This window comes from Procambarus clarkii, chromosome 35, assembly GCF_040958095.1.
Source record: "Procambarus clarkii isolate CNS0578487 chromosome 35, FALCON_Pclarkii_2.0, whole genome shotgun sequence".
Taxonomy (NCBI): Eukaryota; Metazoa; Arthropoda; class Malacostraca; order Decapoda; family Cambaridae; genus Procambarus; species Procambarus clarkii.
In genome coordinates, this window is record NC_091184.1 from 25,343,038 (window position 1) to 25,365,294 (window position 22,257).

At 42.5% G+C, this 22,257-nt stretch overlaps 2 protein-coding genes across 3 annotated transcripts in view; one reads left to right on the forward strand and one right to left on the reverse strand.

Annotated features, from left to right (window-relative positions):
* LOC138371392 (uncharacterized) overlaps positions 1–22,257 on the forward strand; it is a 238,065-nt gene that overhangs the window by 164,413 nt on the left and 51,395 nt on the right. For both annotated transcript variants that reach the window (XM_069336178.1, XM_069336177.1), the window contains exon 2: positions 5,073–5,143. In XM_069336178.1, the coding sequence (XP_069192279.1) occupies positions 5,138–5,143 (6 nt within the window). In that variant the 5' untranslated portion in view covers positions 5,073–5,137. The remainder of the gene's footprint in view (positions 1–5,072; positions 5,144–22,257) is intronic.
* On the reverse strand, positions 1,280–1,600 carry LOC138371151 (tigger transposable element-derived protein 7-like). The gene has a single exon (XM_069335987.1). It carries the CDS (start codon positions 1,598–1,600, stop codon positions 1,280–1,282), a length of 321 nt encoding a protein of 106 aa, XP_069192088.1.

Genomic DNA, 22,257 nt, shown 5'->3' on the forward strand with positions numbered 1-22,257 from the left:
ACCATACTGTTATTGTTTTTATTACACTATTTACACACATTATGTATAAATATCAACATGTTTTATTCACCATAACCATACAACTAAACTCGTATTATGTCCAAACAGAACAGTGGCCACCATACACTGCATGACAAGTCACACAGCAGAAGACAACGCTACGAGTACGACGCCACCTCCCTCACCAAAATGGCTCCTCCCAATATACTCCTGTTGCTGTTATTACACTATATACACACACATTATATATATGTATCTACATTTGTGTTCACCATAGTGAACCACTAAGCTAGTATGGTGAGCAAAACAAGAGTGGCTGCCACACACTGACGCTACCTCGATTCCCCTCCCTCCCTTACCAAAATTCCACCTGCCCACAATACTATGCACAGCACTAATTATCACCACAATCCTGCTATTATCGTCCTATCATGGCTAAATAATACCAGTTATGTATATATTTTGACATTATTTGGCAATGCTGTGGTCACAAGCTGAACAGCAGTGCTGTGAGCTCATGTTGTGTGCGCCAGCCTTGGTTGCTCACTCAGTACTGAGGCTCTTACATCCGGGAATGTTGCCCACGATTTTTTTTTAAATGGCGTCTGTTTATAAGAGCGCCACAATCCTGCTATTATCACAATCCTGGTCACTAAGTCCTGTAAATGAATAATAGACCACACGTTTATTTTGTAAAGGAACATATGAAGTCGTTTGAAGATTCCTAGATGGACAAAATAATGCTGTTGTGCTGTGGCTAGCGCTGTGAACATCTTGAAGAGCATTGATTCACTGACATTTGAACATTGTACACAGTCATTATCACACTCAGGCTCTTCTGTAATACTATCATGGCTAAATAATACCAGTTACATATATATTTTGACATTATTTGGCAATGCTGTGGTCACAAGCTGAACAGCAGTGCTGTGAGCTCATGCTGTGTGCGCCAACCTTGGTTGCTCACTCAGTACTGAGGCTCTTACACCCGGGAATGTTGCCCACGATTTTTTTTTAAATGACGTCTTTATAAGAGCCCTGAGGAGGCTGATGTGAACCCCATGTAGCTGCGGGAGTTTTGAATCATACGCTATACCTATAAGATCCCTGAGGTGTGTTACGTACCACCCGTCGAGCGCCTACAAGCGCGTTGCACAGTGCAGTGGTTAAGTATCTCTTCTTCCTCAGAGAGCAGCACTTCCATAATGTCTAAATTCATAGCTCAGGCATTAGCCTCAGACATTAGCCAGACAAAGCCTTTTGAGAGCATAGATAACCCTTAATCCATGAGTTGTATTACAGATGTAGTGTTTGGTGGTAAAGCCATACATGTTATTTTGCCATCAGGCGATGTTAATTTAGCAATGGGGTGAGCTGGGGCATTGTCAGTCAACAGCATTACCTTTACCTCAGCAGGATGAATTCTACACTCATTGATCTGCTGCTTTTTTACTAATTTATAAAAGTGATACTGGAACCAATCCTCAAAAATAATCTGTGTGAACCAGGCATTTTTTGTGTTGTAGTAGATGGCAGGTAGTCTGTTCATGCAGTTTTTCAATGCTTTTGGGTTGGCAGATTTCCCAACAATTGCGTACATTGTTCGGTGACTGCCATCTGCGTTAGAGCACAATAATGCTTAAATTCTTTCCTTCTTTACCTTGCAACCAGGAATACTCTTCTCAAGCCTGAAGGCCAAAGTGTTTCTTTGAAGGCATTTCCAGTTAAAGCCTGTTACATCTGCATTGTACACTTAAAACCAGCTTAGATTATTATATATAATGTGCTGAGAAAGTTTATGCTTATATGCATTAGCACTTCCAACATCTGCACTTAATGCATCGCCACAATTTTTCTTGTTAATGATGCCATGCCTCTCTTTAAATCGACATACCCATTCAATACAAGCCTTGAAATTGTCTATATTTAACTTTACAGCAAGTCTTTCAGCTGCATTTCTAATAGGATCAACTCAAACAGGAATTCCTTTTGCACCATGCTGTGTTAACCATTTAAATACAGATGAGTCCAAATCCATATACTTAGCAGGTTTCATTGTTTTCCTGTTGCCTATTGCATCAGTTTGAGCAAAGAATTTCTTAATATTATCCTTCTGCTTTTTTATATCACAAACTGTAGCTTTACCAATGTTGAATTCTTGGGCGAGTCGAGTGACAGAGTATCCATGCTCTGCTTTCTCTGTCAAGTCAACTTTCTAATCAATTGACAAATGTTTTCTCTTTTGTTTTATACCTTCAATACCATGAATGCTGCTCTGAGACATCTTGACAGATTAAATGAGTTTAAACAGTAAAATTTGTTCAAATTTATCACGAAAATCCTTCGCGCGCGAGCCCGACGTTTTTACCCCAGGAAGAGGAGAAGCACATGGTGCCAGCCATATCATCCAGGCCCAACGCGTTGACATGACCTGTGCTTATTTTATAGGCATACTCAAAATTTGATGTACTTATTGACTGTTACAAATTGTTTTATTTATAATATTATTGTTATAATTAGTGAAATATTGTTAGTTTTGAAGTTTCATGCATTTTATACAGTACAACTCTGTATTAACCCTTAAGCTGTGCATGGCATACATATACGACAGGACCTGATGGCAAAGTTCAATTTCTCAAAATTGCTCTAATGCTTTCCAATTTTTTGTGCATACTAGCAAATCCTGCAACTTTGTCTAAATGATCACAAACGTAACTTGAAAAATAAGAAAATAAAAAATAATTACTGTATAAAATTGAATATTGAATACTTCAGATTTCGAGATCAGCTGCAAAAATATATACTATCACCAATTGTTCATTTGGTGTTATTATGCTCTCAGAATAGTATATGATCTTCATTTTCATAGATTTAGAATATATGTTTTCAGTTTAGTTTACTGTAAAAAAAATCGTCAATGTGGCATTTGAATTATGCGTCAAATTTAGAAAGAAATTGATAACTACAAACGTTTAGGGTCTGTGAAAAATCCATTCTAATAGGATTGTAGAACAGACAGCTGTGAACGTTATTTGTAAAAATGGTGAGAATCAGTCCGGGCGGTGGTGGATGATGACAAGACCACACACTAGAATGTGAAGGGACGACGACGTTTCGGTCCGTCCTGGACCATTCTCAAGTTGATTGTGATGAGGAAGTAGAGACAGGCAATAAATAGGCACGAGAGATGAGGAGCAAAGTAAGGTGTAGTAGTAGAGGGGCTAGTAGTAGGAACTGCAGAGGGCCTATTGGCCCATACGAGGCAGTTCCTATTATAACCACCGAAAGAGAAGGAGAAAATAATGAGAAGAGGAAAGCAAGGGAACGTAGGAGAAGACAATGAACAGAAAAAAGAGAGAAAAGAGAAAGAAAGGTAAATGGAAAGGGTAAGCTTATGAAAGGTCACGTTTATTAGAAAGATTAGAGCATTTGAGTATATACTGTACTGTGAAAGGGAAGAGTCCACAGCAACAAAGCCAGAACTCAAGTTCATGTTGGGTACATTGTGTATTAGAGCCGATTCGACAAGACGGCGTTTGTGTAGAGTAGAGGCAGGAAAGATTATTTTGGAGGAAGACCAATCAATGGGATAATTAGAATCCCTCACATGGTAGAAGAGAGCATTGTTAGTGTCTGCAGACTTAACACTTCACTGGATATGTGGGCCTGCGGGCCGCTACAAGCAACAGCCTGGTGGATCAAACGTTCACAAGTCAAGCCTGGCCTCAGGCCGGACTTGGGGGAGTAGAAGAACTCCCAGAACCCCATCAACCAGGTATCAGTCAGAAACTGAATTTTTTGAAGCTGACTCAAAGTTTGAGATAATTGAAGTTGAAGTTATCAACAATGAATAAGGTAGTTCTAATTCATTAATTTACTTATATGTTTTAATAAACGTTGTTTGGCACTCGTACTTGAATATGTGAAAGTTGTAGATCAATATGTGTTGGAATGATGTTAAGAAAAAATAACCCCCAAAAAAACTAAATATAGGGAAAATTATAATGATTTAGAGGATAAAAATGTATACTTTATAAAAGTGATAAAGCCCTAATCTGGTCCCTAATCATCAAAACCGCCTAAAGAGAAAAAGAAAATAGAATTTTAAATCTGTGAAAAACTCAGTCAAAAAAAAATTCAAAGTCCCAAGTTCTGCCAGTTGTGACTGATTTATTTGGTGACCAATTTCATTCTATCTTGACATAGTTAGGGATGGGTATGCACTCTCCAGGATGTAGAGGTTACATCAAAATGAGATAATAAACAAAGGAGACAAAAAAAAATGAACATTGGTGAAAGTAACAGATATTAACATTAGGCAATGCATTTTTATAATATTTAACAAAATTGAGCATGATAACATACTCATTATTATTGGTATTATGATGTATTACTCAGCAATGCTATACAGGCACCAGCTGCATATCTACTTTGTGGACACTTCTTGCTACTATTCTTCTTCTTTGTACATCGGACAAGTGCTTGCATCTCTTTATTACTGCATTATCCCTAACTTCCAGTTAATAGGAGCTGTTCTCCTTATCAACAAAATATTCTCCTTTAAAAAAAAAAATTGTCTAAAATACATTTCTGAAAATATTGAATGAAACTTTCTTGATGCTTAAGCCAATAAGTCGGAGATTTGTTTAACATTTAATATTAATTTTCACATAATTCAAATATTTTTTGTCCAGCCCCAGCTTTTACAGCCCAGGCTGTAGCAGCTTTAGGGTTAATGCACGTGGTTTGCATTACGTAGGCTGTCAAAGAGAGGGGGGGGGGGGAGGCAGCCGAGAACCTGCCCATACCCCCTTCCTCTTTCTTGCCCACCCTCCTTACTCCTGCCCACCCTCCTTACTCCTTCCCATCCTCCTTATTCCTGCCCACCCTCCTTATTCCTGCCCACCCTCCTTACTCCTGCCCACCCTCCTTACTCCTGCCCACCCTCCTTACTTTTGCTCAAAGCACAATACCTAAACAAAATTATTTAATGTATTCTAAACATTTACTATGTTTTGGTGGGGAAAATTTAGTCATAGAAACCTTAAATTTGTTTTATTTTGCCTTAATAGGTAATACTGCGTCCAGTCTCTGCTCGGCTACCCAGGACGATAGCAAACACAACTTTTGCCCATTAATGATGGTAAGGACAATTTTATTCTTACTGTACTACCAGTGTGTGTGTTTATCATGTTGATGTCAATAACCAGTGATTGTGAGTGTATTAATCAAGATATTTTCATTAACTATAGGTGTATTAATGTTGGTGTTGTCATTTACCAGTGATGGCGAGTGTATTAATTATATTGTCATTACCCTGTGATGGTGAGTGTATTAATCATATTGGCATTACCCAGTGATGGTGAGTGTATTAACCCGTGTGTTGCTAAGGGCTATTTGTCCCTTGTCACCCACAGGGGTGTAACAAAAAAGAAAAAAAAAATTCTTCCTAACCTGTTAATTTGTGTTTCCTGACCACGAGAGAGAAAAAAATTAATCGTACATACAAATGACATAAATGAGCCGACAATATGAGCGATGATGTCACACCCTGCAAGCTTGCTCATGCAAGGTGCGTCCCAGAGGCATTGCACGCAGTCCTCAAGCAGTCAGAATTGCCACAAATTTATTTTTGCTGCATTATTTACAGTGTCTAGGCGTATTTTATCACAAATATTATTCACTAATTGTGTTGCATATAATGTTACTTCATGTTCAATGGTAATAAATGTTGCATACATTGAGTATACACATGCACACAAAAATATTTTCCCATTATGCAAATATAATATGTATTCACATTGTTCATTATTATATTTACACACATGCACACACTATTTACAGGTTTTTGCACTATTATTGCACATTTAGAATTCTTGGAGAGAGTGATAGTTGTTGAAGCAGTTGACAGCACACAATGGAACTGCACACGCTTCACACCATGTTTGCACAAGTTTACGTTTCTGATCTCTTTTTATTGTTCTACAAAGTAAGCAATCACGTTGGTCTATTGCACGCTTTCCAGCTGGTGGCAAATGTTTTAGTCTGTGTGCTTGAAAGCCCTCAATGTGAGTGAGCCTGGGTGTAGCAGCATGCTGCAACACTGGGTTCATGATGGGTCTTTGTGTGCCAGAAACATCTTTGCCAAACTTTGCTAATAACTGTGTCCCAAGTGTAAAAGCAAACGAACGGAAACTTGGTTTACGTCCAGTTTTCACCAGATACATATAGCTGTTCAGGATGCTTATGTCAACACATCGAAAAACACTTTCCTGGGGGGAGCCCCTACGGCTCCCCGGAGCTATCCATGGCTGATATGGATACCCTAACTATTTTGCATCAGTCGATGTGGGTGGAGTTCTAGGCCTACCGGGGACCACGAGCCAGAACCTGGCCCCCTCAGAGAGGCACGGGGATCAATGGCCCATAGAAATGCACATGTGATTTGGAGCATTCTATATCTGCCATCGACCGGGACAGGCACCCAGAAAGGTAAGCGCCACAAAACAAACCCCTATTCTGGTTAAACAACAAAAATCGACAAACGAGTGGACAGAACTCCCCCAGGAAAACGAACTAACAAGCATGACGTCACGCGAGCTGCGCCGCATGTCTGCGCAGCTCCCCCCTCCACAGGAGGGGAAAGGGGGAGCTCCAGACCCCCGCGCCGGCGATCCCCGCCCCCAACCCGTTCTCGCAAATTCGTAAAGTCAATATTGACTTATTAACTACGTGCATAGGTGATATACTAAACATAATAGATACCCTTAAAAAGCTTCATAGAAAACACCGACCTTACCTAACCTTGTTAGTATCTTAAGATAAGCATCTTATTGCTTCGTAATTACAATTATTACTTAACCTATACCTATAATAGGTATAGGTTAAGTAATTACAGTTTACACTGCACACGTTTCTTCTACCGTCCCTGTGGCTCAGTTGGGTGCTCGGTTTCCGCCTATGTCCCCTTGTGTGCTACTCGTGTACGATTTATTTATCTTCTCTGTCGCTTCCTCTGGGAGTGTGGTGACGTTTTGCTGCGGTTTTGGTACAGCAGCTGCGTGTCAGGGTTGGTTGTGGCGTTATGTTCGGCCCTTCCGTGCTCCCTCTGGGGCTCTCCTTCCTTGCCGGTCTTGCCGTGCAGGGCCTGGTTTTTCCATGTTCCTTGGTTTCATTGTCTTGTCCTCGCCTCATTGTGCTGGCTGGGGATGAGCTTGGGGTCTTCATCTCGCCCCTCGCCTATCCTCCGGTTTCGGTTCAAGTTCCAGAGCCTAGTGGGCTCCCTTCCTTCGTGTTTTTCATGGCTGCCCTGGGGTTTTCTTGACGCTGGGGCTTTGAGGGGACAGCTCGGCCCCGGGGCCTGCAGGGTGGGTTCCCGGGGCTGGGGTGGGGCTCACGTTAGAGGCCTCAGGCCCCGTTGGTCCCTGCCGGGGTGTTTCTAACCCTCTGGGGGGGACATGCAGTAGTGTGGTGTGGGGTTTTCCGTTCCCCCTCTCCGCACGTGCTTTGTGGGCGTCGGCCCCTCCCTGGGCTTGGTTTCCTTGTCCGTTGTACCCGTTGTTTCCGTCCTGTCGGTGGGTGCTTTTCTACGATCTTCGCCCCTTTTTCCGGGACGGGCCTTCTTCCGTCATGTCCCCCTCTTCTTGGGGTTTCTGCATGACTTTTGGTCTCGGGTACGACGGGGTTTTGGGGCCTTCGTCCTTTGTGTTTGCTTCTTTTTATTCTCGATGGTTCGGGACTGTTTTGCTCCTTCCCGTTTTCTGGTGCGTCTGTCGTCATTCGGTTGAGCTTCCCTCCGGTCCTTTCTAGGGCTTGTGGGTCCTCTTCCCAGCAGCTTCTGGGTGTTGGCCTTTTTGTTCTTTTGTGAATATCTCTTCTCTTCACACTGTCTCGGCGCTCCTAGTTTTCCTGGGAGAGATTTTGCTCCTCCTAATGAGTCTTTTCGCTCCTGCCCTTCTGCAGGATGTTGGTGCGGGGCGGCTCCTTATGCGAGTTCCTTCCCTGTCAGCTGCACTTGTGGAGGTGGTCTTGCACACTTGTGGCGTTTTCGTTTTGGTCCTGCGTTTTCTTTTCCCTCCTGGGGCTGTCATAGGATTGGCTTGCGGAGGATGTAGAGGCACTTGGGGCCGTTCCTGGGTCTGGCACCTTGGTTTCTGCTGCTAGCTTTCGGTATCGATATTCCTTCTGCGCCGTTTCGCAGGTTGTATCGTGCGTTGTTACACCTCCGGCCTGCTTATGCACTGTCTGTGTCGTCCTGGTCTTTGGACAGGGTGCTCTCCTGTTTTTCTTCTCCTTGGTGGTTGTGGCTCCTTGGGGTCAGGTTTGCTTTGCCTCGGTTTTCTTTTTGTGTTGGCATTCGCCTCTGGGGGCCGTGTGGCAGAGCTTCTTGCTCTTCTCAGGCGCAGTGGTTTTTGGCTCCTATTGTCGTGATCATAGGTTTTCTTCGTCTGCGGCCGTTCTCCCTTTTTTCTGGCGAATGCTATACCTTGGGTTGTTGTCTCGACTTCGTGTTGTGGAGTGATTCTCCGACCGCCTCCCGGGTATGTCCCCTTATTTTTTAGGTAGTCTTTGGTGAGGTAGCTCCGGGGAGCCGTAGGGCTCCCCCAGAAAACCAGCGTTAAATGTAATAAAACGCCATTTTCTGGGCGAGTCCCGGAGGCTCCCCAGCACCCTCCCGCCCTCCGGTCGGCGGGTTTTTCACGGTTTTGATATCCAGCCTCAGAACTGGGGCGGGGATCACCGGCGCGGGGGTCTGGGGCTCCCCCTTCCCCCTCCCGGGGAGGGGGGAGCTGCGCAGGCATGCGGCGCGGCTCGCGTGACGTCATGCTTGTTAGTTCGTTTTCCTGGGGGAGTTCTGTCCACTCATTTGTCGATTTTTGTTGTTTAACCAGAATAGGGGTTTGTTTTGTGGCGCTTACCTTTCTGGGTGCCTGTCCCGGTCGATGGCAGGTATAGAATGCTCCAAATCACATGTGCATTTCTATGGGCCATTGCTCCCCGTGCCTCTCTGAGGGGGCCAGGTTCTGGCTCATGGTCCCCGGTAGGCCTAGAACTCCACCCACATCGACTGATGCAAAATAGTTAGGGTATCCATATCAGCCATGGATAGCTCCGGGGAGCCTCCGGGACTCGCCCAGAAAATGGCGTTTCATTACATTCAACGCTGTTTTTTTCGTCCACTTCAATGTTTTCCGCACTCACTCGACACTGCCCACCATCATGTCAGATTTATCAACCAAATGCATGTTGATATTATAGTCAAGAACACAATTTGGCTTATTGGTTCTTGCGTTACTCGGTTCACCTTGCCACTGTTCACCATTGTACTATCATGAATGGTTGTCAGCAAGTTCACTTCTCTCTTGTCTTTCCACCTAACTGAGCGTATTTGATCACTTTTTCTTAGTTGGCAGTCACCAACTTCAAGTTTATTGTCAAACACTGGCATTTCCCTTCTTCTTGGCTTTACTGTGCCAAACAATCCAGTTCTATTTTAAATCAAGAACCTAGATTGCAAGGGACCTGTATAGCAGTTATCCGTGTATAAAATGTGGCCCTTGCTCATCCATGGTACCATCAGTGACTTTACCACACTACCTGAGAAACCATGTTGGTCGTTACCGGGAATGTTTACATCACTAGCAGAATACAGAATCGTGTGTAACACCTATCCTGTTTCACAGTCACAAATCACAAAGAATTTCAATCCAAATCTGTTGCGTTTGGAGGGAATATACTGCTTGAATGCAACACGTCCTCTGAAAAGCACAAGGGAATCGTCAATCACCAGCGTCTGTGCTGGTACGTAGAAATCTCTGAACTTTCCAATCACTTCATTCATATAGTGCCTGACTCTCCAAAGTCTATCATCCTCTGTCCGGTCCTCATTACTTGCAAAATGAAGACACCTGAGGAGTATCTGAAACCTGTCTCGGGACATATAGTTCCCGAAGAAAGGTGTTGGAATAGTCAGGTTTTTGCTCCAATAATCTGTGATAGCGTGTTTGACACAATGTTTCATCAACATACATATTGCCGAAAATACATATATTTCACCTATAATAGTGTTTTTCCAACGCTGCAATCGTGAATATTCTGTTATCTCTTTTCCAATGAGATGAGTCGCATGAAGGTTCATTTGGTGTACAATATATTCCATGAGCGGCTCATCATAAAATGTTGTAAAGTAATCCATTTCACACATGTCCTCACCATTATCAGGGAAAAGGTCTGTAATCCCAACTTCTTTATTGTCAAAGGCAGGAATTAGAGGAATAAAATCGTCACCATCACTCCACACAAGTACACCTGGTGTCCTGCGAGACGCAACAGCAGCACGACAGCGAGGAAGCATTGCACACCGTGGACCAGGAGCTAAAGTCCGTCTACGCAAAGTACGGGCGCTATGTAAACGTGAGGTGAAATCCCGTGAACATGAGGGTCTTGGTTCCTCATGTGGTGCCATGCAGCGGCGCTTGGATGGGCGAGACGCTGCTGACACGACAAATTCTCACCCGGTATCACCACTGGTACTAGCAACAGGCTCGGTAACACTATGCTCTGAATCCACTTCACGAAAACCAGAAAATGAGTCACCTTCCTCTGACTCGTCGCCCAAAATATCCTCGTACTCTAAATAAGCACAAGAACTGTGTGGTCGTTGGTGAATTGGAGTAGACACTGAGCGAGGAGGCACGGGTGAGCATGTAGGCCTCGCCACGGGAGGAGACTGTATCTCATATTCACTGTCTGTGCTACTATCATCGGTTAATTGTCTGTAGTCCTTATCAATGTCAGGGTCATCAAAAATCACTTTCCTCACCATCAGAAAATAATTCACTAGTTATTTGCTCTTGAGTAAGTGATTGCGTGGTGCGTGCGCGGGAGGCGTTTGGCTGTGCGTTCGCCATGGTGACCGCTGGGTAATTGGTGCCTCCCACGCATTGGTAGCGTGAGCTGGATATTTTTTACAAAATGGCAGCTGGTTTACTATAGCCCCTGGGCAGCGTATGGAGGCCCCCTACCCCGCTGGCCATTCAAATCTTGTGTGGTATTCCATCACGTCATATGACATGAAGCACAATTTATAGCAAGTTACTCAACACATCATATGACGTGTTGCGCAGTTTAAGGTTTAATCATGGTGTTATTACCCAGTTATGTTGAGTGTATTAACCCTCTGAAATGCAATTAGCGTATAATTTTGCTCAATCAGGGGTGCGCATAACACCTTAACGACTGCACTGCGCCAAACGACAAATGCCATTCGCCAATTACTGTGCCAACTGACAAAAGTATTTTTTATTTCTTCGTACACAGTCGAAGCGCGCTTGCGGTAGGTTGAGTACAAAATGGACTCTTAGGACCTCCAGTGAGAGGCAGCCATCTTGCAAAAAATTCCCAGAATGTCGTAGGGCTGCTGGACTGGATTAGTACTGAGTGAGCAACAATAGGTGGCACACGCGCCTCTGGCTTCTAAACACCTGTCCAACGCGGTGTTGACTTGGGTACAAGATGGATTCCTGACGTGTTTGCCAGTTTGAAGAAAATTCCCAGCATTCCCCAGAGTCATGGCCAGGCTCATATTCAAGGTAGCAACCATGTCGTATTCATCCATATCGAGCTCCCAGCCCTAGTCGGCCATGTTTTTAAGAAAACATCATCTGATGTTGGAATACAAGGCATATTGCTTGAAGATGAGCATGCTAATGATTTTGATATCCCAAATCTGGAAAAAGACCTAACACAGGTGTCTGCTACTAGTGATATGGATAGTGAAGTGAACGATGTGGAGAGTGTGTACAGTACACAGCTCTCACAGCCCTGCCATGCCGGACTAGGTCATCACCATCAGTGGAACAACACAAATGAATTTTTGTATTTTCCACTGAACATTTAGTGCCAAATGCAATTCATTTGGACCATCCGGGAATTCGTTAGAGCGGGGTCTGTTAGAGTGATGATGCACTGTATTTGAAAAGAAAAAATGCAAGAATAGAGAAGTGATTGCAAATATTATTCAGCAGATATGTAAGTAATAAAATTTAGCAGATACTGTATATAAGTAATAAAATTTACCAGATATAAAAGTAAAAATAATAAAGAACAGAAGAGTGGGAAATTAGATAATTAATCAAATTAAGATTCCTAGAGTAAACGAATTGAGATTCAAATAATTAATCAAATGGAATTCAAATAATTAGCTAATTTAAGAATTAGATTAATATTGTAATACATGAATATGATATGGTAATAATACAACATGGGCAAGGATATGCAATATAAACGGGCAATACACAGGCAAAAAAAAAAAAGATAAAGTGAGAATTAGACAATTAGATTAAGATTATGAATAAATAAATGGATTCAGATTCAAAATAATTAATAAAAAAGGAAACATAATTAATCAAATTAAAAATTCAGTAATCTCTTAAGATTGTAATACAGTAATATCATATGGTGATAAGACAAGTTGGATAAGGGTATGCAATAGAAACAAACACATATGGGCTGGAAACACTGATGTACTTAAAGCTTAAGAATCCATTAACAATACTTGGAATATTAGACAACAAACAAGACTAGTAGCTAATATTAATGGGCAGATATATAAGTGAGAAATTAAATTATTAATTTTTAATTCACAAAGTAATGAATTAAAGATTCAGATAATTTGACAAATTAAGAGTTCAAGGTTTATTACATTTTGGGAAATTGAAGTGTTAGTATCAACAGATAAATGGGTAAGTTGCAAATATTGTAAGGTAAGAATCTGATAACTAGACAAATTAAGCATTCAAAAAATTATTACATTTTATAAAATTGAAGTCTTTGTAGTAATAGTTATAAGAGGGTAAATTATATGTATTTAACCCTTCAATTGCGCATCGCATCATATGATGCTTTGCCCGACTTGCAGTAAATTGCGCATCGCATCATATGATGCGCGGGCGTACCGAGCATGATTTGAAAGGCCCGCGGGGTAGAGGGGGTCCCCATACACTGCCCATGGGGCTATAGTAAACAGCCGCCATTTTGAAAAAAAATCCAGCTCACTGCTACTATCGCTTGGGAGGCCTCAGTTACCCGGCAGCCACCATGTCGAGCGCACGGCCGAACGCTTCTCGAGCATGCCCCACGCAATCACTCACCCAAGAGCAAATAACCAGTGAATTATTTTCCGATGGTGAGGAAAGTGACTTTGATGACTCTGATATTGATAAAGACTACACCCAATTGACCGATGTTGATAGCACGGACAGTGAATATGAGATACAGCCGCCTCCTATGGCGAGGCCTATACCCTCACCCATGCCACCTCGGCCAGCGTCGACCCCAATATTCCCTCGGCCACACAATTCCTGTGATTATTTAGAGTCTGAGGATACTTTCGGTGACGAGTCAGAGGAAGGTGACTCTTTTTCTGGTTTTAGTGAAGTGGAATCAGAACATAGTGTTACAGAGCCTGGTGCCAGTACCAGTGGTGTTACTGGGCGAGATTTTGTCGCGTCAGCAGCGTCTCGGCCAGCCAAGCGCCACCGCATAGCACCACATGTGGCACCAAGAGCCTCATGTTCACGTGCCTCTACCTCACGTGCACGTGCCTCTACCTCACGTGCACGTGCCTACCTCAGGCCTACCTCACGTGCACGTGCCTCTACCTCTTGTGCACGTGCCTCTACCTCACGTGCAGGTAGCGGCCGTACTGTGCGTAGACGGGCTTCAGCTCCTGGTCCACGGGGTGCATCGCTTCCTCGCCGTAGTGCCTCTGCTGCGTCCCTTGCGTCTCGCAGGACACCAGGTGTACTAGTGTGGAGTGATGGTGCTGGTTTTATTCCTCGAATTCCTGCCTTTGACGATAAAGACGTTGGGATTACAGATCTTTTCCCTGATAATGGTGATGATATGAGTGAATGTGATTATTTTACCGCATTCTATGATGAGCCGCTCATGGAATATATTGTACACCAAACGAACCTTCATGCGGCTCATCTCATTAGAAAAGATATATCAGAATTTTCACGCTTGCAACGTTGGAAAGACACCAATATAGGGGAAATGTATGTGTTTCTTGCAATATGTATGTTGATGAAACACTGTGTCAAACACGCTATCACAGATTACTGGAGCAAAGATCTGACTATTCCAACACCTTTCTTAGGGAAATATATGTCCAGAGACAGATTTCAGATACTCCTCAGGTGTGTGCATTTTGCAACTAATGAGGACCGGACTGAGGAGGATAGACTTTGGCGAGTGAGGCACTATATGAATGAGGTGATTGGAAAATTCAGAGATTTTTACGTACCAGCACAGAAGCTGGTGATTGACGAATCCCTTATACTATTCAAAGGACGTGTTTCATTCAAAAAGTATATTCCCTCAAAACGAAACAGATTTGGCTTGAAATTCTTTGTACTGTGTGACTGTGAAACAGGATACGTGTTACACATGATTCTGTATTCAGCTAGCGATGTAGACATTCCCGGTAACGACGAACATGGTTTCTCTGGTAGTGTGGTGAAGTCACTGATGGCACCATGGATGAACAAGGGCCACATCTTATACACAGATAATTACTATACAAGTCCATTGCTAGCTAAGTTCTTGATTGAAAATAGAACCGGGTTGGTTGGCACAGTAAAGGCACGAAGAAGGGAAATGCCAGTGTTTGTCGGTGGACTTGCAGTTGGTGAGTGCCAGGTACGGAAATGTGATGAAATTCTCTTAGTACGGTGGAAAGACAAGAGAGAAGTGAACCTGCTGACAACCATTCACGAGGGTACAATGTTGAACAGTGGCAAGGTGAACCGTGTAACGAGAGAACCAGTATATAAGCCAGATTGTGTTCTTGACTACAATATCAACATGTGTTTGATTGATAAGGCTGACATGATGATTGGCACTATCGAATATGTGCGGAAAACATTGAAGTGGACAAAAAAAGTGTTTTTCCATCTTGTTGACATGAGCCTGTTGAACTGCTATAATTTGTACCTGGTGAAAACTGGACGTAAACCTAGTGTTCCGTACATTTGCTTTTACACTTGCAAGCACAGTTATTAGCAAAGTTTGGTCAAGAATGTCCCTGGCATACGAAGACCAATCATGAACCCAGTGTTGCAGCATGATGCAACACCCAGGCTCGCTCACATAGGAGGCCTTTCAGCAATACAGACTAAAACATTTGCCAGCAGCTGGAAAGCGTGCAATAGGCCAACGTGCATGCCTAGTATGTAAAAACAACAAAAAGGAGAGTACAGAAACGTAAAGTGGGTGCAAACATCGTGTGAAGCGTGTGCAGTGCCATTGTGTGCTGTCGACTGCTTCAACGACTTACCACATCTCTCCAAGACTTTCTAAATGTGCAATAATAGTGCAAAAACCTGTACATAGTGCATGCTTGTGTGTACATATAATAATGAACATTGTGATTACATAATATAATGACGTAATGGAAAACATTTGTGTGCACATGTGTATACTCGATGTATGTAACATTTATTGACAATGACTGTGATGTAACATTATGTGCAACACAATTAGTGACTAATATTGCTAATAAAATAGGCCTAGACACTGTAAATAATGACGCAAAAATAAATTTGTGGCAACTCTGGTTGCTTGAAGACCGCACGCGACGCCTCTGGGACACACCGTGCATGAGCGATCATGCAGGGTGTGATGTCATCGCCCATCTTGTCGGCTCAATTACGTCGTCTGTAAGTTCAATTTAATTGTTTTTTCTCGTGGTCAGGGAACACGACTTAACAGGTTAGGAAGAAAAAATAATATTTTTTTTTTTGGTATGCACCTGTGGGTAACAAATGCTAAATAGCCCGGAGCCACACAAGGGTTATTCTTGGTGTTTTCATTACCCAGTAATGGTGAGTGTATTCATCATATTGGCATTACCCAGTGATGTTGATTGTATTAGTCATGGTATTAATAACCAGTTTTGTTGAGTGTATTAACCCTCTGAAATGCATTAGCGCCTAATTTCGCTCAGTCAAGCGGTGCACATAACACCTTAACCACTGCACTGTGCCAAACGACAAATGCTTTTCGCCATTAACTGTCCCCACCGACAAAAGTTTTTTTTATTCGTACACGGTCAAAACACGCTCGCGGTAGGTTGGATACAAAATGAACTCTTGGGACCTCCAGTGAGAGGCAGCTTTCTTTGAAAAAAATTCCCAGAATGTCCTAGGGCTGCTGGCTGGATTAGTATTCAGTGAGTAACCATGGGGTGGTGCACGCGCCTCTGGCTCCCAAACACCTGTCTGACGCAGTGTTGAAAGATTGCTCTCTGTCGGTGAAATTCAGACCTTATAGCTTGAAGAACATAAGGGTCATGATATTGATGAAGCTAGGCGCAATAAGGACCTAACACAAAGGTTGGATGCAAGTGATACCGCACCTATTAGGAAGACACAGCGAGCGTATCCAGTTGTAGCTGTGAACGCCACCCATGCCCACTTATGCCATCTCCAATTTATATAGGTGATACATAGATGAATCATTTTCTGGGTTCAGTGATGATGCATCTGATACAAGTAGCATAGATGAACAGTGTTAGCGGTTTCCATGGTGGTGTTTTCCATAGATATTTTCAAGATTAGCTGAATCTCTTCCAGAATGGCTGAATCTCTTCCAGATTGACTGACACTTGCCATAAATGACTGAATCTTCCAGTCAGGGACCTTACAAAGCAGTATTTTCAAGACTACCTTACTCATTACAAGCTTGGCTACATACCACTTACAAGTACTAAAGCCAAGGGTGTACATGAGTGCGTTATTTGCAAGCACACAGAACAAAGAAACAGCGAAAATCTATCTGTACCTGGTGCAACGAGAGCGAAGTCGCGCTTTGTACCATGGACTACTTCATTGATTATTAATCGCTTCTGAAGTACTGATTGTGTAATACAGTGTGTTAGTGTGTAAATAGTGTGTGAAACTATACATATTGTAATCTTAGTGAATTTTTAGCAAGTAATATTGCAACAATAAACATTGTGGATACATTACTGACACACAGCATCACAGTTCCATGGAACATTATGAACGTTCTGTTGTATACATATTGTAAATAACAAAAATATGCATCATATACAATAAAAGAACTAATAAAACCGCATTGGAAATACATAGAACAAATAATTGAAAATATATTTGTGGCAACTCGCAATGCTTGAATGGCCTGCACACTTGCTTCTGTGAGTTTCTGGAACGGGCGACAAGCCGTGATGACGTCACAGCGCACCTTGTCCACGTCCCCACAGCCGAAGTAAGTGGAATTTTGTATTTATTTTTACATAGACATACATGTTCAGGGTTAAAAAAAAACATTTTTTTGGGAACACTTGATTTCATGTGCATGGGGAATGTCACAATAAACTCGGCGCATCACAGTGGTTAAGGCACTCGTAGATATATTGTAGGGTTCAAAACTTGGGTACAAGATGGATTCCTGAGGTGTTTGCCAGCTTGAAAAAAATTCCCAGCATTCCCCACGGTTGTGGGCAGGCTCATATTCAAGGTAGCAACCATTTTGTATGTATCTGTTTGTATATTGAGCTCCCAGTCTCTAGTTGGTCATGTTTTTGAGAAAACACTCTCTGATGTTGAAATACAGGGCATATTGCTTGAAGATGAGCATGCCAGTGATTTTGATAACTCAAATATGGAAAAAGACCTAAGACAGGTGTTTGATACTAGTGATACGGATATTGAAGTGAACGATGTGGAGAGTGTGTACAGTACACAGCTCTCACAGCCCTGCCATGCCGGCCTAGGTCATCACCATCAGTGGAACAACACAAATTAATTTTTGTATGTTCTACTGAACATTTAGCGCCAAATGCAATTTGTTCGGATTATCCGGGAATGCTTTAGAGTAGGGTTCGTTAGAGTGAGGATGCACTGTAATTGAATCACTAATATGCTCACAATACTTTTTGAGTATAGCGATGGATCACATTTTATTATATAAATATATCACACTACACACTATTGAATAATATTACTCGAAAAAAAAACAGAAAAAAATCAAAGACATTGAAATAATTAAGTAATAATATTTTTGTGGCAACTCCCGCCTGACAGCTCGGGTGGAGCTGACTGCCTTCGACGATTACTCTGTCAACGCCTCACGTTTGCCAGACTTCCTCGCCCTATTGTGGTCAAAATATGTCACAAATTATTTTCTATTTTTCCCATGATCAGGGAACACACATGAACACTTTTATAAGACGTGTTGCAGGCTAAAATCGCAAGAGAGCAGCCCAAGGGTTAACAAAAACCATCTAATAATATCAGGGGTTTCGCGGCCTGATGAGGGTATCGACATCATAAAACCAAAACACGCTGAGTCCCTGATGAAGGTAATGCCATCATCAATTAATGCATTTTTAAAAATCCCATTTATTGTCCGAATATTATGGGACTGGTTTTAAATGTGCCCCTTTATATTGTGAACAGTTTGATAGCAAAATGAATGACGTAGCATGAAAATTGAGGTTAGAAAGCTGAAAAGAGTACAGTTCATCCTCACTAACGAACCCCGTTCTAGCGAATTCCCAGAAGATCCGAACAAATTGAATTAGGTACTAAATGTTCAGTGGAACATACAAATGTTTGATTAAGCGAAGATTGTTCATCCAAGCAGTCACCGAGACCGAGCGTCGGAGGTGGCTGTCATCATCTATGATTCGCCAAAGTGTAAACAGTTATACAGTGTTTTATTATGCTTACCCATTGTTTCTAGGGATAAATGGTTGAAGGATGATAAAATGGTATCAAGGGTCATTGGTGAGAGTTGTTGTCAGGGGGGGCAAGTGGTGTCAGTAGTTAGGGTTTATTGTTAGGGGGGGCAGGTGGTGTAAGTTATTCTCATGGAAGGCAGGTTGTCAGTGGTGTAAGTTGTCAGGGAAGCTGGAGTAATAGTGGTGTCAGGGGAGGCAGGTTGTGTCAGTGGAGAGCTCTGGCTCGAGTTATCATGTAAATGGCAACACGTGGCTGGCGCCTCCATGCTCCACCTCGATAGTTCACTCACTGTCTGCTTTTCACCAAATTAGCTGAGAAAATGTTACCATTTCAGTTGTTTGCAACACAAAGCTCTATCATATTCCATAGTCAAAATGAACAATTTATAATAAATTGTGGTGTCAGTGGTGAGAGGATGTATTAGGGGGTGGAAAGGCGTCAGAGAAGGAGGGTGAGTAGAGACGCCAGCTGACTGCTACAGCACGTGCCTGCCTCGATACTAAGCTCACTTGCTGCTTTTGACAAAATTAGGAGAGAAAATTTTACCATTTCAGTGGTTTGTAATGCATCGCTCTACTATATTCCGTAGTCAAAATGAAGAATTCATAATAATGTGTGGGGTCAGTGGTGAGGGGATGTATTGGGGGGGGGGGGAGGGAGGGGTAAGGAGGCGGCTAGCCTCTATGCAGTCAACATTGGGTCGAGTTTCGTCGAGGTCTGGGTTCAAGGCCTGGCCTGAGGTCTGGCCTGAGGCCTGGTCTGAGGCCTGGTCTGAGGCCTGGCCTGAGGCCTGGTCTGGCCCAAGGCCTGTCAGTCTGGCTGCCACCCTTCCCCCCCCCCACTCCTATACCGCCAACATGCTACAACCCCCCCCCCCCCTCCCCTCCCATACCGCCAACATGCTACAACACCCCCCCCCTCCCCTCCCCTCCCGCACCTGACTACCAGCGGCCGGCCCTGACCCTCCTCCCCCTACCACCGGCGGCCCGCCAACCACCCCTCCTCTTCAGTTTGTTGAGAAAATTATGTGATTTTGCTTTTTTGGATTCAATAATGCTCATATATGTAGAATTTTTAATCCAAATTGTTTGTAAGTGATTGTTCTATCAAATGCCATAGTGAAAATGAAGACTTCATAATAAATGAATTGTTTATGAATATTTATGTAGACTGATACAGTTGGCTTATGGAAATCCTGGCCATTACATCATATTTGCGGCCACCAATAACAGTCACATAGTTTTGATTTTAATATGGAATTGTTTACCATTGATTGTTCTATCATGTGCCATGTTCAAAATGATAAATACATAATAAATAGATTTTCTGTGATTTTTTGTTTTGTTGATAGTGGATGTAGGACCTTTGTTATTTTCACATGAAGGGGAGGGACAGCCTGGGGCTGACGGGTAGAACGAATTCCGCAGTGAAACGAATCGGCCTCGCCTCGTTCGAGTGAGGTCACACTGTATAAACATTTAAGTGTGGTTTGTGCGCTCACGGCCAGTGCTCAGCCTTCGTTGCAGTGTGTGCCAGGTCGCTTGCCAGGCCAGCAAAAGAGTTAATCTTCCTTGGAGATTTCAATTTACCGAGTCTAAGATGGAGAATGGCAAACACAATTAGCATAGCAAGGAATGACCCGGGAAATAACCAACCACAGGTTAGAGAACTTTTGAGATTCTGTGACAAATTCTCGCTCAATCAACAGATTACAGAACCAACTAGGAACGAAAACACACTAGACTTGTTTTCTAGTGTGTTTTTGTTGTTTTCTAGTTTTCTAGACTTGTTTTCTAGTTCATCATTAGTTCACAAACAATGATGAACTAATCAGAGACATCACAATCTCAGATACTTCATACTCAGGCCATAAGCTCATTGAAGTGCGAACTAGCATAAATAATGGTAGTAGGTCTAAGAGACCCAACAAGCGAGAAGGAATATTCAATCAATTCAATTTTAACAATAAGAGGATCGACTGGGAAAAAATAAATGTAGACCTTGCAACCATTCAATGGGAGACAGTCATAAACGACAAAACTCCCACACAGGGAATAGCTCAACTGACAGCTGAAGCTTACAAGGTCTGCTTGAAGCACGTGCCTGTGAGGAGGGGCAGAAAGAGGACCACTCTAGAAAGAGAACGCAGACAACTCTACAGGAGAAGGAAAAAAATAACGGAAATGCTTCGGCAGACACAACTATCACAAGCAAAAAAAATAAGCCTAAGCAGGGAGATCGAAGAAATAGAACAAACGTTGAAGCGATCATATGAGTCTGAGGAAATGGAATTGGAACAGAAAGCTATACAAGAGATAAGGAAAAATCCGAAATATTTTTTCACATACGCAAAACCAAAATCAAAAACCTCTACCAGTATTGGACCGTTAATTACAAATGAAGGTACGTACACAGAGGACAACAAAGAGATTAGTGAAATTCTAAGACGCCAGTATGAGGCTATGTTTAGCACACCAATAAACAACATGAAAGTTGATGACCCAGACAGCTTCTTTATGAATGACATTCAAGCTGCAGATAATATAACGGATATTACCACAAACTCGAAAGACTTTGAAAGAGAAATTGACAATATGCCTATGCACTCAGCTCCTGGGCCTGACTCATGGAATTCAATATTCATAAAGAAATGTAAAGTACCAGTAGCGAGAGCACTCAGCGTAATTTGGAGAAAGAGCCTGGATACAGGGGACATACCAGCAGCACTTAAATCTGCAGATATAGCTCCGTTGCACAAGGTGGGGGGGAGTAAAGCCTTGGCAAAAAATTATAGGCCAGTTGCACTAACATCACACATAATAAAAGTGTTTAAAACGTTTGTATATAGGGTAATAACACCACAAACAGTATTGTTGGGGTGAAACTTTAGTGCGTCTGACCTTGAATGTGTGAAGGAAGCAGCCGCCACCTGACTGTGTGTAGTGACGTCTCTTAGTGCCTGAACTAACTATATCAACTTAGTTGTACAGTTGTGGTGAACAAAACATGTAGATACTTACATATAACATCTGTATATAGTGAATAAAATCAAAAACAGTATTGTGGGAGGAGAATGTGGGTGAGGGAGGGAGGAAGTAGCAGCCAGAGGCGGGCTGCCACTGGTTGCCACTGCCACTCAGCATGCCAACTTAGTGGTTCGTTATGGTGAACACGAATGTAGATACTTATATGTAACGTCTGTATATAGTGAATAAAAGCAAAAACAGTATGGTGGGAGGAGAATGTGGGCGAGTGAGTGGCTGGCTGGTGTGTGGCGGTCACTCCTCGTTGCTTTTTGACTCATATTAGCGACTTAATGGTACGTTATGGTGAACAAAACATGCAGATATTTATATATAACCTGTGTATATAGTGTAATAATCGACAAAGTATTTGTTCACTGTTTGATGAACATAATAATTGAATCAACAATATGCACACTATATTTTTGAGTACAGCGATGATTCACTCATTTTATTATATAAAT